This window comes from Megalobrama amblycephala, linkage group LG4, assembly GCF_018812025.1.
Source record: "Megalobrama amblycephala isolate DHTTF-2021 linkage group LG4, ASM1881202v1, whole genome shotgun sequence".
NCBI classification, from domain to species: Eukaryota; Metazoa; Chordata; class Actinopteri; order Cypriniformes; family Xenocyprididae; genus Megalobrama; species Megalobrama amblycephala.
In genome coordinates, this window is record NC_063047.1 from 22171633 (window position 1) to 22187714 (window position 16082).

General features: G+C 37.0%; 2 protein-coding genes across 2 annotated transcripts in view; one reads left to right on the forward strand and one right to left on the reverse strand.

Annotated features, from left to right (window-relative positions):
* Window positions 1–3333, reverse strand: part of fam222ba (family with sequence similarity 222 member Ba) — a 66110-nt gene extending 62777 nt beyond the window's left edge. The window contains exon 1 of the mRNA XM_048188333.1: window positions 3202–3333. The gene's annotated coding sequence lies outside the window, so the exon portion shown is untranslated. The remainder of the gene's footprint in view (window positions 1–3201) is intronic.
* eral1 (Era-like 12S mitochondrial rRNA chaperone 1) lies at window positions 2755–10402 on the forward strand. Its single transcript, XM_048188334.1, has 11 exons — window positions 2755–3024; window positions 3234–3398; window positions 3542–3669; window positions 4805–4882; window positions 4986–5032; window positions 5160–5221; window positions 6690–6802; window positions 7045–7359; window positions 7485–7634; window positions 9124–9204; window positions 9444–10402. Exons 1-11 carry the CDS (start codon window positions 2916–2918, stop codon window positions 9564–9566), a joined length of 1371 nt encoding a protein of 456 aa, XP_048044291.1. The 5' UTR covers window positions 2755–2915; the 3' UTR covers window positions 9567–10402.
* The last annotated feature ends 5680 nt before the right edge of the window (window positions 10403–16082 follow it).

Here is a 16082-nt window from a genome sequence, read left to right on the forward strand (position 1 = left end):
GTGGTCCTAATTATGCTTTTTATGCCCAACTCTGACGTGATTGACTGTTTCAAAGGAGATGCATTATTGATCCACTTCACAGACAAGTTCTATTGATTGCGAAATCCTGATAGAGTATGACTTTTCTCCCTCCTCTTACTTTCTCCGTCTTTCTCTCTCACGCTCCAATCATAGAGCGAACTTAGAATCAGGGCTGGAAAATATGACCTCTGGGTGCTTTTTAAAATGATCCTCCCAAAAGCGTTTTGATGAGGATGTGACAGAGGATGCCCAGCTGCGTGGCTTTGTGTGCTGTGCTGCAATCACGTGTAATGGCTGAGAAAGTCAGAGCTGCGTCTCTGCCTGAGTAGCAGTTACCCAGCACGGCTCAGCCAGCTCCTGTCATACTCCTGTCGTCGTATACTCAACATCTCTGCAGCTTTGTTATTCCTCCTTGCCTGCAGAAAGGTCGCAGTGCTGTGCTGTAACTGCAGGACATTTTTATCTGTGTGTGTGTGTGTGTGTGTATCTGTCTCCACTGCAAAAGACGAGGAGAGACCTACTGAAATATTTGACATGACAGCAGTTATTCAGCACCCACAGCTCTTAAACAATAATGGCACAAGCAGCATAAACAACACTGGGACGAGGCTGTCATTTTATGCTGATCTGGGATTCCGTATTAACTTCTAACCCTGACCTTTGTAAATTAGGACCTATATGTGAACACAGACTGGCACATGAACTGACAGAACTATTTTTGTTATAGTCAGCTTCTCTTATTTGTTTAATTTGGAAAAACCATTTAAAATGATCCAAGATGTTTAAAATCTTTCACGTCATTTAAAACCATCCAAGATTAAAATTTACAAATCTTACAATGACATTTTAATTATGACACTCAGATGAATTATTTTAATGTGACATTATGTTTAACGTATTCAGCCCTTGTTCCTCAGAGGCTCTATGTGGTTTTTTTTTTCCTGGATAAAAACCATATAGGTGAAGGATGAATATTCAGATGGTCATAAGACTGCTGTGAAAATGAAGAAGACTAAGAGTTTAGGGGTAAATTACCAGGATTCAGTTTCCAGGAAGAGAAAGACACATAAAATCCCACAGACACTGGCCAGAAAAGGTAATCTCACAAAGCTCATGCAAACAAGGAGATTTATGAGAGAAGAGAACAAAGAGGCCATATACATTATATAAACTATGTAGTGGTTGTGTCCATAGTTACGGTATACATAACAGCACTAGGCTGTAATGAGTGATAAAGAAGTTATTACTCAAAAAGATCCATGTGGAAGCAGGTCTAGAGTGTTCGAATAGTGACTTAGCTGTGAAATGGAAAAAAATGTTGTAGTTGCATGAGACTTCAAAATTACAGATGATGTGTGTGTTGTGAATGTAACGCTCCCCACATCTCAAAAAACCTACGGTGAAGTATGATGGGGGGACTGCATTTCTTCAGAAAGGCCTGGAAATCTTGTTAAAATAGACAGTGAAATACTGCAATATGTTTCCATGTGCTAAAAGAAAAGTTTGAAAGAAAGTTCAACTATTCTATACTATAACGTTCATGGTTGTGGCTCAAAAACAAAGGTGTTCCTAGTTAAATCACTGTTGGATCCCAGTTATCTCATAGCGATTTGTAACTATTTTACATTTTGGCGAATTGGTGGCTAATCCATAAGAATCAGTACGATTTCGTACACTATGCTGCTTACGCCCCAGTGACGGTTTTGTTTAGGGATGGGGTTAGGGATGGACTTTCATTTCAAATCATTTTAAATGAAATCACCACCTCATAAGAGTTACATTTTCATGTGAGATTGGGATGTATTATCTCGTACAGAAATAATAATAGTAGGCACTAAAGATTTTTAAAAGTCCTGCAAAATGTGTCACTATGACATTCATTTGTAATTAATGATACCAAATTAGTGCTTTAAAATACAAATATAACAGAATAAATGCAAAATATCACAGGATTAGCAATTATCTATAGCCTACCATAAATTCTGCTCATATGTAGGCTGGCTCTATAAGGCCCATATTCACAAATGATCCGTTAAGGAAAAAATGCGCCATTTCTTCTGGAGTGCAGGGTAAAATAAAGGCAGACCAACCCTGTCTGAGCTGTCTGAGGTCTTGTTTAGGTGAATGGTGCATGTGTTTGTATGTGATATATATTTGTGTTTATTGATTTAACATGTTTTTTGTCTACTTCAGTCAAAATTCTCATTTTCCTTGCATCTCGTATGTGTTGGGTTTTGCAAGTTTTCACTGAGCTGATATGCTGACAGATTGTGAACCACCTGATATCATTTCTTCTCCCCAGTGGAAGCATTTTCCGCTCTGCGCTACTCCTGGTGGACTAGCTTTTGATGGGAGATGGAAAAACACATCTGTTCTCTCTGATTTTACCTGAGAGCGGATAAAAACAAGATCAGCGGCTCTAATTAGGGATCATATTCTCAGCTCTCTGGTCCTAATAGGCTCCTTTTATCACAAACCTGACAACAGAAACTTCCTGTCTGTTTCATACTAGAACAGTGACTCCCAAGCTGTCTGTCAAAATAAATATTCAAAGGCTCGCTATAGTATTTCCTCTTGTACTAGCTGAAATGATAACAAAGGTTTTTGCTTTTTTATTAACAGAAGCTGTGGCGGTCTATATATTAAAACATGAATAATTAATTAATTGAGACTAGACTTGCAGTCGCGCGTTGGTCTCGGCGCCTGAACAGCAGATGGCAGTAGTGTGTAATATAAATACATTTACCAGTCTAGTTCACGCGATGGAGGCAACATGTCTGCGCCCTGAACACATGTGTAAATAAAAATGGAGAGCAGAATAACCTTGCGCAAGGGTTAATTTAAACACAACGTTTTGAAATTATCCACTAGTGCAGTGAAAACGGATTTCAGCAATGAACTTACGGCTTTGCGAGACGTTTTTACGCAGATATCTGCGATTTTCAACGATCCGCAAACTGACAGCAGCTCCAGAACAAACGCCACTGTATCTGCGTATGTCAGGTGATTTATAGATTATACACAGTGTGTATACTTTACTTGTATCTAGTATCTACGAGCTGATGTTTGAAAAAATATACTAGATGTCAAACCGGTTGTTTTTAGTTTATTCGACACCAGAAATAAAGCCAAACTCATGGGAAAACAACAACGTCAGCCATGTAATAGCTTTCATTTTACCTGTCGCTTGTCCTTATTGGTTCACTTCACAGGTTGCTCAGTTTTTCGTCCACAGACATTAAGGAAATGTCTCTTTCACTGTTCTCCGGCCAGTTTGGTGTCTTCAGATGCTTTTTTGGACCGATTGCAGAAGGGGAGAGCGGTTGTGTCCGATGAGGGTCTCTTTCATCACTCTGTCTCTGTTCCATCAGACAGCGGTAGGAATATCTCCAGTCCCTCGAAGATTTAAGACTGCTGTTTTAGAGATAACGTTGGAAAACAAAGTTCTTTGAATCTTATCCTAATGGATATTTATGACGTTATAGCCTAGTCGTTAAACTAATTTTGTGTTTTCTCTCAGGTCATCAGTTTTCCTTATTGCTAAAAGAACCTGATCAACCTGAAAACGCCAAATCTCTTAAAGTGGCAATAGTGGGCTCACCTAATGCAGGAAAATCCACACTGACCAATCAGCTGCTGGGTCGAAAGGTGATATTATACTATTATATGGAATTGGAATATGGATTAATACGTGTAAATATGATTTTTTTTTTCACAGGGATACTATATTTCTGTTATTTACTACATGTTGTTCCAAATGGAAGATTCAATAAGGGCAAAATTATATTTATTTTATTTATTCACTTCAAGAGCTTATATTTTGAGCCTTAAAGGGTTAGTTCACCCAAAAATGAAAATGATGTCATTTAATGACTCGCCCTCATGTCGTTTCAAACCCGTAAGACCTCCGTTCATCTTCGGAACACAGTTTAAGATATTTTAGATTTAGTCCGAGAGCTTTCTGTCCCTCCATTGAAAGTGTTTGTATGGTATACTGTCCATGTCCAGAAAGGTAATAAAAACATCATCAAAGTAGTCCATGTGACATCAGTGGGTTAGTTAGAAGTTTCTGAAGCATCTAAAATACATTTTGGTCCAAAAATAACAAAAACTACGACTTTATTCAGCATTGTCTTCACTTCCGGGTCTGTTGTCAATCTGCGTTCACAACTCCACAGTGACGCTGCTTGTGACAGCGGTTGCTGCTGTGTAGGAGCTTCTTCCATCGCTCTTAGTTCTTCGTCCGTGTATTCGGGTTCAAATAAATATGGCTGAGCAAAAAAATGCAAGTCTTCCTCTGTGTCAAAATCCTTAGACATGTTTGCGAAGGTTGTTTTGTTTACAGCGTGCGTCTCTCTCAGACTGTAAACGAAGCTCGGGCGCACCAGATAACACGTCAGCAGCGTCACTGCGGAGTCGTGAACGCGGATTGACAACAGACCCGGAAGAGAAGACAATGCTGAATAAAGTCGTAGTTTCTGTTACTTTTTGGACCAAAATGTATTTTCGATGCTTCAAAAACTTCTAACTAACCCACTGATGTCACATGGACTACTTTGATGATGTTTTTATTACCTTTCTGGACATGGACAGTCTACCGTACATACATTTTCAATGGAGGCACAGAAAGCTCTCGGACTAAATCTAAAATATCTTAAACTGTGTTCTGAAGATGAACGGAGGTCTTACGGGTTTGGAACGACATGAGGGTGAGTCATTAATGACATAATTTTCATTTTTGGGTGAACTAACCCTTTAACTGTTAGTACACAATTTCTTACAGTTGTTTGCGGTTTCTGAGAAAGTGCACACAACAAGAGCACGTGCTGTTGGTGTCCTGACAGAGGATGACACACAAATCGTAAGTACCTCTTCTAGCCCAGGCTAAATATCTAACTAAAAGTCTAGTCTGTTTAGGGAATATCCTATGTTTGATTAGCATTTTCTGACCTTCTTTTTATCAGATTTTGTTGGATACCCCTGGTCTCACCACACCAATAAAGGCTAAAAGGTGAGTATGTAATAGAGTAGGTTCTTAATAACATTAGGTGAAGTGTATAATTGTTGGCATGTTACAAAATACTCTCTCCTGTCCCAGTTTAATATGCAGACATCTACTTGTTATAAATGTTTAACAGGCACCAGCTGGAGAAATCGCTTCTAGTGGATCCTTTGGAGTCACTACAAGAAGCTGATCTAGGTAGCAAAACCTTTAGTCTGTTAAAAAAAAAAAGAGAGAGTATACAAAGCCATTATCCATCTTTGTGTGATGGTAGCGTCATGTTATTATGACAGTGATTCTCAATCAATGGTACGGGGCCCACTAGGTGGCATCAGTAAACCCCTGGGGGGGCCCAATAAATCTTAAAATTTTGTCATTTTAATGGGTTAGTTCACCCAAAAATGAAAGCAATCCCAAAATTTACTCACCCCCAAGCCATACTAGGTGTATATGACTTTCTTCTTTCAGTCAAACACAATCAAAAATATTATCTCTTCCTAGCTTTATAATGGAAGTGAATCCATCCATAATAAAAGTAATCCATGCGGCTCCAGAGGATTAGGTCACTTTGAAATGAAAATTACTCCAAGCTTAACTCCCCCTCAAACCATCCTAGGTGTTTATGACTTTATTTTTTCTGATGAACATAATCGGAGATATATTAATAAATATCCTGACACATCTGAGCTTTATAATGGCAGTGAACGGAACCAACGAGTTTGAAGCTCAAGAAAGTGCATCCATCCATCATAAATGTACTCCACACAGCTCCGGGGCGTTAATAAAGGCCTTCTGAAGGCATTTTATGTAAGAAAAATAACCATAAGTTATAAAGTAAAATATTCATTGTAAAGTGAACTAATCTCTTAATAAAGGCCTTCTGAAGTAAAGCGATGCATTTTTGTAACAAAATATCCATATTTATAACTATATTTATAGACTGTAATCACTAGCTTCCCGTAATGTCCGCGTTCAGTCGAGTTCTGATGTAAGATGTAGAAGTAGCATATTAGCTTAGGTGAGAGTAGACGCCTCTCACGGTTCAAACAAATAGGGCTGGACAACAAACTCAAGCGCTTCCGACATTTCTCTTTAAAACTGTTCATTTTAGACTTCTAATTCGTCACTGGTGTATTGTTTTGCTCTATCCTCCGTGCTTCCGCATTCGTCAATACATCATGCGCCAGGTCAAAGTTCATTCTTCCGCTGGAATTGACTCGTGTACAAAAGCCAGTGATTCTTGTTTATAAAATTATAAATATGGATATTTTTCTTACAAAAATGCATCGCTTTGCTTCAGAAGGCCTTTATTAATCTCCTGAAGCAGGATTGATTACTTTTATGATGGATGGATGAGGCTTTTGTGAATTTTGGGCTTCAAAATCACAGTTACTATTTATTCCCATTATAAAGTTTGGAAGAGTCAGATTATTTTTTAATATAACTCACATTGTGATTGACTGAATTTTCATTTTTGGGTGAACTAGCCCTTTAACATATTAGTTAAAATAAAATAAAAAAAAGGCTAAATTTCAGCTTAGATAGGAGGGCCTTCAAATATAGTCTTGGACAAAGGGGGTCCTTGGAGGAAAAATGTTTGAAAACCAGTGGATTATGACTCATGTACTGCATCTTTTTATTCTCCATTTTTCCTATATATTTGCAGTGGTGGTGTTAGTTGACGTGTCTGATAAATGGACCCGCGGTAAGCTGGACTATGAGGTGCTGAAGTGTCTGGCCCTGAATTCTGAAGTCCCTGCCATCCTTGTCCTCAATAAGGTACTAGCCGTGTCATTTTGTATTGATCTCTTCCAGTCTTGACCATAGGATTAGTTTGTGGAGGAAATTACCTTCTCTGAATGTCCCATCTCTCATCTGACAGAGAGAGGGGGGTTGTATTGCTGCAATTGCTATCACAAAAATGAATGTAACCATCAAACTCAATAAATGACTTACAGCTGTTACACTTAATGAGGATTTAAAAGAGATCATAAAGCAAAGCATCGACTCTTAATGCACAGGTGGACCTTCTGAAGAACAAAACACTGCTGCTAGACATCACGGCAGAGCTGACAGAGGGGGTGGTGAATGGAAAGAAGATTAAGATCCGTGGCGCAGTGAAACAATGTCAGAAATTAGCAGTTGCACCCCACAGCAGACATGCTGAAAAACCACTTTCTGAGAGCAAGGAAGACAGGGTGTCTCAGGAGGGTCAGAACAAAGACAGACTGAGCCAAGAGGCACTGAAGGCCCTGAGGAGCCGCAGGGGCTGGCCAAATTTTAAGGATGTATTCATGTTAAATTCTCTTGACAGAGAAGATGTGGAAACATTAAAGGTTAGAGAACGCATTTGAGACTTGAAGAAAATGACATTTGCTTTAAAACTAAAAACTGATGTTGTAATCTCAAGCATTGTGATTCTCAGTCTAAATTTGCCTGTGTTTGAACATATGTGCAACAGAGCTACCTGTTTGAAGGTGCAAAGCCTCGCCAGTGGCAGTACCACAGTGAAGTACTGACCGATCAGGGTCCGGAGGAGGTGTGCATCAACACGATCAGAGAGAAACTACTGCAGTATCTCCCTAAGGAGGTGCCATACACTATGACGCAGGTGATTTGTGGTATATACAAAAGTTTTGTGTCGTTTGGAGTTCGTGTCTCTTCTGCTCACCAAAGCTGCATTTATTTAATCAAAAATACAGTAAAAACAGTAATATTGTGAAATGAGTAAGTTGAAATACACTTCCATTTAGAGTCAGTAATTTTTTTTAAATTATTTTTCATTAAATAGTAAAGACTTTTTACATTGTTACAAAATATTTCTTTTGAATTTTGTATTAATCTTAGAATTATGAAAAAATGTTAAGCAGCATTACAAACAGCAATACATTGATGATAAGAAGAAATGTAATATGAAATGAGCACCAAATCATTATATTAGAATGATTTCTGAAGGATCATGTGACACTGAAGACTGGAGTGATGATGCTGAAAATTCAGCTGTGCCATCACAGGAATAAATTACATTTTAAAATATAGTAAAATGCAGCCATATTCGCTCATTTCCAATATTCTCATTTTCTTGTTCCGGTACATTTTTTTCATCATTAAAGGTGGTACAGAGGATGTTTTGTTTTATACATTTTTGCAATATTACTTGAAACTGTCTTTACTAACTGATAAAAGGTTTTTATCAGTTAGTAAAGGTGCACTGAAAGGAATAATATTAATATACATCATCTGTGCACGAGGTAGGGCCTTAAAAACATCAGCCATTGGCCCTCTGGCTTGTCAATCACTGCCATGACGTTCCTTGTGAGAGACGCACGGCTGCGCGCTCTAGTAACTTTCCACACTCCGCATGCAATGTTTTTGTCAGGAGACAGGAGTAACAACTGCAGATTATGAGTTACCTGCGGTGAGTCCGACATAATGAATCCACTAAGTGTGTGCGCGGCTTAACGATTGTAAGGCCGATTATGAATGTAAATTGATACTTATGACTGATCGCGCTCAAACGCGTCCAGTCAGAGCCAGTTGCGTTCAGTTTGCGATTACAGTCGGTGTTCAAATTCCATGTGAAAGAATATAAATCTGCTTCAGGAGCAGGAAACAATGTATGTTGAGCACAGTCAGAATGTTTTAGCTAGTCGTTAAATGTGTGCCCGGTTTAATAACACAGCGAATGCCGGTGGTAAACAAACACTCGTGCATGAGTTTTGGGAGGCGTTCACTTGAAATGAGAACAGGGGGGTTGTTCTTCCGCATGCGCTCGTTTCAAAAACTCAGTCGACGAAAACATCCTCTGTACCACCTTTAATATGTTGTTTTCCTGTTAGAAAACACTCTTCTGAGAGCATAAATACTCAGGAGAAAATTCCAAATCATTGAAACTGGATCTGGATTATTTCCAATATGATTCTCATTATTTATAAATTGGAAATTTCTTCACAAAACTTCGTCTGTCCATTCGTCCGTCCATCCTTCAGAATCTTTTCCATTACTCAAAATATGAATTGAACTTTTTGTATTATTTCATGTTTGCTGGAATATTAATTTAATATAAAAGTTTTTTTTCCCTTATTTTGGTCTTTTTACAGCAAATTGAAATGTGGAAGGAGTCTGAGGATGGGGTACTTGACATATCCATCAAACTATACGTGAAGAAAGACACTCATATGGTGAGCTCTCTGATTCCTCCTATGTTTTCTAAAAACAAAAAACAGAAAGATCAGGAAATCATTTTTTTTTTTTGGGGGAAGGCTAGTTTCCCATGCTGCTGTTTTACCATCATGGGACCTTATGGTAGACATTTTGTGGAATTGTTTTTAAAACAAAGCGGTTTCTCACTTGCTGAAGAAACGGTAACATTATTGTACTGCACTATAAAGTGAAACCTTTTAATCTTTCTTTCTTGCAGAAAATGGTTATTGGTCCTGGAGGTCAGATGATAACCAGAATAACCCAGGAAGCTGAAAATGACCTAATGAAGATTTTCTTGCGTAATGTGCGTTTAAAAATCTCTGCAAAGCTGCGGAAGTGAGGTTCACGGTTCAGATGACGAAGGTCAGGGCCCGATGCATACAGAGGGATACAGAAGCATGAAAAGAGTAATTTAAGAGAGAAGAAATGGACTTGAACTCTGCTGTATTTTGGGTTATAATGTGAAGTTGATCTCAACAGACCCCCCTCATTTCTGTAAACTGAAATTCAAGTTGATCAGAGCCACATTACATGGTTTTCTGTATCATTTCAGTTACAAGGCTATGGTTGATTTCAAAAGCAATATAGTAGTATCACAGCTGCCTGTGCCAGTTGCATATCTTGCTGCTTTTGAAAATTGAAAAATGTCTATATATTCATAAATGGTGTAAGTACAGAATCACATAGTTCTGCTTTGAGGGTTCTGCACATAGTTCTTTTACTGGAAGCAAGGGCTGACCTTGTTTTTTTATTATTCATTGTCTTCAGTGTGATCAGGCTGTTATCTATGGTGGAGACTTGCTGTTTAACTGAAGGTCTTATGTAATACCATTACACTGACCTGAATCGCTCAACTGCAGGCCTGGCTTCAGCTCTGTCGTGTAAGGTGGGCCATAGGACTGTCAGAGGGGGCTGGACCATTGGGGTGGTTTTCAGGGTGGAGCTGGGGCTGCTCAGCTGTGACTGTACATGCTACTTACTGTAGCTGAGTGGAACCTATGTATGTAATATTAACTTTTTCATCAGTTGAGTAAATTCATGCATCAGTTTTAGTCTGTGGTAAATGTTTTGAGTAATAAAGAATATGCAGACAAAATTCAATGTACATATACTCTCAGATTTGATGAACTACACATAAGGAATTGACAGAATAAACTCATTCATTCACTGAACACATTTAATTGAGTACATCTCATTTGATTTATTATGATGATACACTGCCATTCAAAGGTTTGATATTTTTTATTTTTGAAAGAAGTCACTTATGCTCATCAAGACATTTCTTTCATCAAAATACAGTAAAACATTTATTGTGAAATCATGTTACAATTTAAAATATCTGTTTTCTATTTGAATATAATTTAAAATGTAATTTCTTGTGATGGCAAAGCTGAATTTTCAGCATCAGTCTTCAGTGTCACATGATCCTTCAGAAATCATTCTAATATGATCTGATTTGATGCTAAAGAAACATTTCTTATTATAATTAATGTTGAAAACAGTTGTGCCACTTAATATTTTTGTGGAAATGATACATTTTTGTAGGATTCTTTGATGAAAGTAAAAAAACAACAGGATTTATTTGAAATGGAAATCTTTTGTAAAGTTATAAATGTCTTTACTGTCACTTTTGATCAATTTAATGCATCATTGCTGAATAGAATTATAAAAAAACATACTGATCCCAAAAATCCTGATATTTTTTTTATTATTATTATTTACTTTTCAGCAATGCAATAGAAGAACCATTTTGGGTTTCACAAAGAACTTTTCAGTGAATAGTTCTTAAAATAACCATTTTTACCTTAGTCTGAGAAGTATTTTTTTAATCTAGAGAAACTTTTCCAGTATAAAGTGCAATGAAAAGTTTCCATGGGTGTTCTTCATGGAACCATAGATGCCAATAAAGAAACTTTTAAGAAATTTTTATAAAGTGTGAGCATTTTACCAACCACATATGCCACCTTTACAGACTATCTGTGTAGAAGTGATAGCCAAAAGTAGATTATGAAGGGTTTTTAAAACACAATTGACATTAATAAAACAAAACAAGCAGAACATTTAATTCATTGTTCAGTGATATTTATTGAAATTACACATGACAGTCTCATGTAACACATTATAGGCTATAAAGTATAGATTAAAAATCAGAATTGCATTGTTAGTTGATTTAATCCATTTAACGTTTGTTGTTCTGGTCTTTTTATCCATCTGTTCACTTGTATGATTTTGACTGCATCATCCATTGCTTTGGAGTTCTCTTCCTCACTTGACATGTGCTTTGTCCTCTCATATCCAGATGATTTTTGAGAGAAGGCAACAGAACCCTTACCATTACTAAACTCAGTAATGGTAACGGTTTTATCGCCACTCTCTGTCACAGTGTTTGCTGGTCCAGGAAACTCTCGGAAGCTCATTGACCCCCCTGGATAGTACATCATCTATACTGTAGTGTCTCAATAATGAACTTACAGTATACGATGATATCCTGTCTAGAGGGCATGACTGATGAAACACTTTCTCTTTGGAAATCCACTGAAACGTTCACAATTCACATCTACTATTTTCTATGATCTAATGTTTGGTTTATCTAAAGATTGAACATTCTTTTCAGAAACATTGTCAGCATATTTTTAGAGAAGTAAAATTACATATCCCAAAACAATTTACAAAAAAAAAAAGTTTTCCATATCTGTTTCTTTATCTACATTATCAACTTCAGATGTTCAAAATTGTTAGATTTACTGGTTTCCAAAAGATTCTCCTGCAGAAATTCTTTCCAAATCTTGAAAGATGATCACACCTGTGGAAGGTCCACCACATGGCTCTATTCATCTGAAAGGAAGAGCAGCTGCCATCCTGTAGTTCATAGTCACCGGTCGACACACTCACCTTTAGGTCCGCGTCCTCAGTACTCCAGCAGGAAGTGTTGAAAAACGGTTTAATTGCCTTCATCTGTCACCTTTACCCGTCTTTTCACAAGTCTGTTGTCTCCATGCTGTTAAGCGATCATAAACACTGCCCCCTGAGTTTTAATGCTTACTGCTCATTTGCATATGATGACACAAAGTCTGTTCCATCCTTATCATGTCTCTGCCCTTCACTCTGCTGGCCAATCAGATTCATTCCCTATATCAGACCCTGAACAGTTACTTAGTACAAGGACTCACTCTCACGCAAAGTGTGTGAACCCACACCCAAACTCCCCCACCCCTGGAATAAATTTGAAATTGCTCCAGAAAGTCGTTGAAATATATTCAATATCCAAAAAAACAAACATATTTTATGCATATTATATTGGTTTCTTAAGGTGTTATACAAAAGTGTATATTACAATAAACATCTTATATTTATATTATATTTGTGCAAAAATAGTTACCACTTGAGATGTAAATATTTTAAAAGTCAATATTGAGACTGTATGAGGGGTTTACCAAAACATTTTACTAATGGACAATGTTTTATTCAATTTATCTCTTAAGATTAAATCATTAAGATGGATTTCATGATGTTACAATATTGCAATAGATGCCATATTCAGGGATTACAGTGGCCAATTGTCGATTGACTACCAAAAAAATCACCTCTGGGTGTCTGTCCTCATACCCATGTGTGAGCTGTGACAAATTAACCTGATTCTACATCTGTAGTTGTCCTGCAGCATCTAGATGTTAAAGGGCTATTGGCTAACATGGGAGTGGCCCCCCGCGGTTACTGTGGAGACAGACTCCCGGTTAGGGTGGGGTTGGGGGGTGTTTGTGACTGCTTGGGCCATGTTAGCTGATAAAAACAAGATTGTGGCCTATCTGAGTTGCACCAGCACGTAGCACGCTTATCTGCAACTCAAATAAATGGACATTTCTGTTAATTTGCCATGAGTTCAGTGGATTTCACAGTTAGACATTAAGGGAGCTGGAAACTGCCTTTTATGAAACACAAGTATTCACCTGATCTAGCTGATTTGGGATCTTTTAAACTTAATGGTTGTTGAGTGCTGGCATAATGTGTGTAGATTCAATTCTGAGAGAACAATCCTGCTATATCAGCATCTTTTTTTAGCAAAACACTTAACAAGATGATTAGTAATGACTTACTCCTCAGGTAGTTTACTGTAAACTACCTTGAATGAAAAACACTAAATGATAGACAGTTTAGGGCAGATGCTATATCAAACCAAGGGCTCCTTGGTGGATAGACAGACTGTGGGACCCCCGTTACAATATATTAAAATTAGTGTTACACATCAAGTCTGACATATAATATATGTATACCATTTAATGTGTGTACATACTTCATCATAATGTTTGCATTGCACATCCATTAAAATAAATTAAAATCCATAAAAGCATTTTCTTGTCTGCATTCTCTTCTCTAGCTTGCTTCCTAATCTAGTTGTCTAATAAGCTTGGCATTGTATATTACGAATATTGTTGGCTCTTTGACAAATTGCTTTTGTACTTCTTTTAAGTCACTTTGGATAAAAGCATCTTTTAAAAGTTTCAATTTAGATGTAAAATATAAAATAATTTGTATTTTTTTTTTTTCCATTTATATTGATGTACAGAGACATAAAGTTTATGTGTACATTTAATTTATTTTAATTTTCTTGTATTTAAACAAACAAATATTACAGGAGGAACAATGAAACTTTAGCTTAATTAACTCAACTTTTTTTTTAATTGTTTTAATTTTTTCAAAATTGGTTTGAGCTCAAACAATGGACCCACTGTTGAAGACCCCTCATTTTAATAGGAATTCATGCAATTGGGAATTTTGATGGAATAAAAAAAGATTAAAGATTTTCAATGGTTTCATGCTGGTCATGTGGAATTGCTGCACTGACCGACAGAAAGCTACTTTGAATTTTTTTAAATGACTTATATGTAAGTTATGCTTTATACATACGACAATATACACTCCTGGGCAAAAAAGATTGGCCAAGCCCAAAATGGCTAAACACTAAGCTTTTAATTGTCTTAACCACAAATTATTGGTCAGAAAAATGAGCAAAATTTAAGCAAATGCGTTGCTGTCTCAGAAAAACATCAAAGACAGAATGAAGTTTTTGACAGAATATGGGAAGTTGTGTATATGGAGTGATGAATCACAATGAAAGTTGCATGGTGATGCTCCAGAGCGGTATCTTTGAAAATCTGCTGAGAAATATAATGATAAATGCGTCTCTACCACAGTGAAGCATGGAGGAAGAGCTGTCTTTGTGTGGGGAGCCTTTTTAGCTGCTGGTATTGGTGAGCTACTTCACTGTGAAAAGTCATTTAATGCTTTGGAGTACAGGAGAATATTGCAGAATGGCTTGTTTCCCACAATTGAGAAGTTAACTAAAGAGGAATGATCAGACAATGCTCCTGTCCAAATTGCAAAGACAACCAAGAAGTGGCTTGAGAAGTCCATCAGGCTTATGTTTTGGCCTGGTCAGATTCCAGATTTAAACCATAAAGTGAATATTTGGTCTCAAATGAACTGGGAGACATTTTTCAACTACTTATGAACTGTTTCATCAACATTGAGAACAACACTGACTCTTCTTCTTGTGAAAAGCTGTCTGCAAGTTTACCCATGGCTTAAACATTTAAAGAAAACAAAAGGGAAGGCGATCCCATGCCAAGTTACTTTATCTACAGTATTTGTGCAATTCTCGCTAATTTCCTGACTGTGATTAAAATGGTTAAGACCATTAAAATACCACTATATATATATATTGTGTCAAACCAAAAATTATTCAGACATTTTCGATATATATTTACTAGTGGGTGCAGGACACTATAGTTCATTTATGTAAGTGGGGATAGCAAAATAAAGTAAACTGTGACATATTATACCCAAAAATTCTTCATACAGTGGACTACCAGTAAAATTGCAAAAAAAAAAAAAAAAAAATTGGGACCAAAAATTATTCAGATACTTTGACCGGACCATGTTTTGCTTAAGTAATTAAGATTATTATTTTTTTCTGACACAGTTTAACTCTGAGATCTTGTCATATTTTATTACCATTTTTTTTAAACTATAGTGAATAAACTGTATTAATGAATGAAATTATCAAGGTGTCTGAATACATTTTGGTTTGAGTATATATATATATATATATATATATATATATATATATATATATATATATATATATGTTTTTTTTTGTTTGTTTTTTGCCAAGGAGTACTCAATTAACCTTTGTTGTCTGCAAAAGTTTGCTAGTGTCCACATGTTATAGTCTTGAGGCCTTTAATAAACTTGGAGGTGTTTACCAAGAACTGCCTAAACACATTCAAAACCAGTATAAAAATGCACTTAAGTTGCCATACAGATACATACTGCTATCCAGGATTATTCTGTCAGGCAGGCCTCAGGCCCTTAGCAAATGACCTGAAACCATTTAATATTAAATGTATTATTTTAATATTCAAGATTGGATATTATCCAAATGCTGAACTTTGACAGTTCTACCAAGAGCCAATAAATAGTAAAGACTTCCTGCAGTAATGAGGGGACAAACTGCTGGGGTGATTAACACCAATATGTGTGAGTCTGTGTTTTGAAGGAAGTGTTAGGGAACCCTTGGCTTCCAAAGTAAGATGCACCCCCCCCTTCCCCCAGATCCAGAGAATGTTGTTTCTACACACCTTTGTAGGCAGGCTGGAGCACAAACTTGGGAACTGGGAGAGACAAAGACAGATCAAAGACGAGACTGATGTTTTGACAGAAGTGCACATACACACCTCTGTCCTCTTTGAAGTAATGGAAAGGTAGCAAACTAAGGAAAGTCCAAGCAGGTCATTGGCTTTGGAAGCTACAAACCTCTGGACAAGTCTCTTTAGTTTGTTGCTCCAGTCTCATGGTC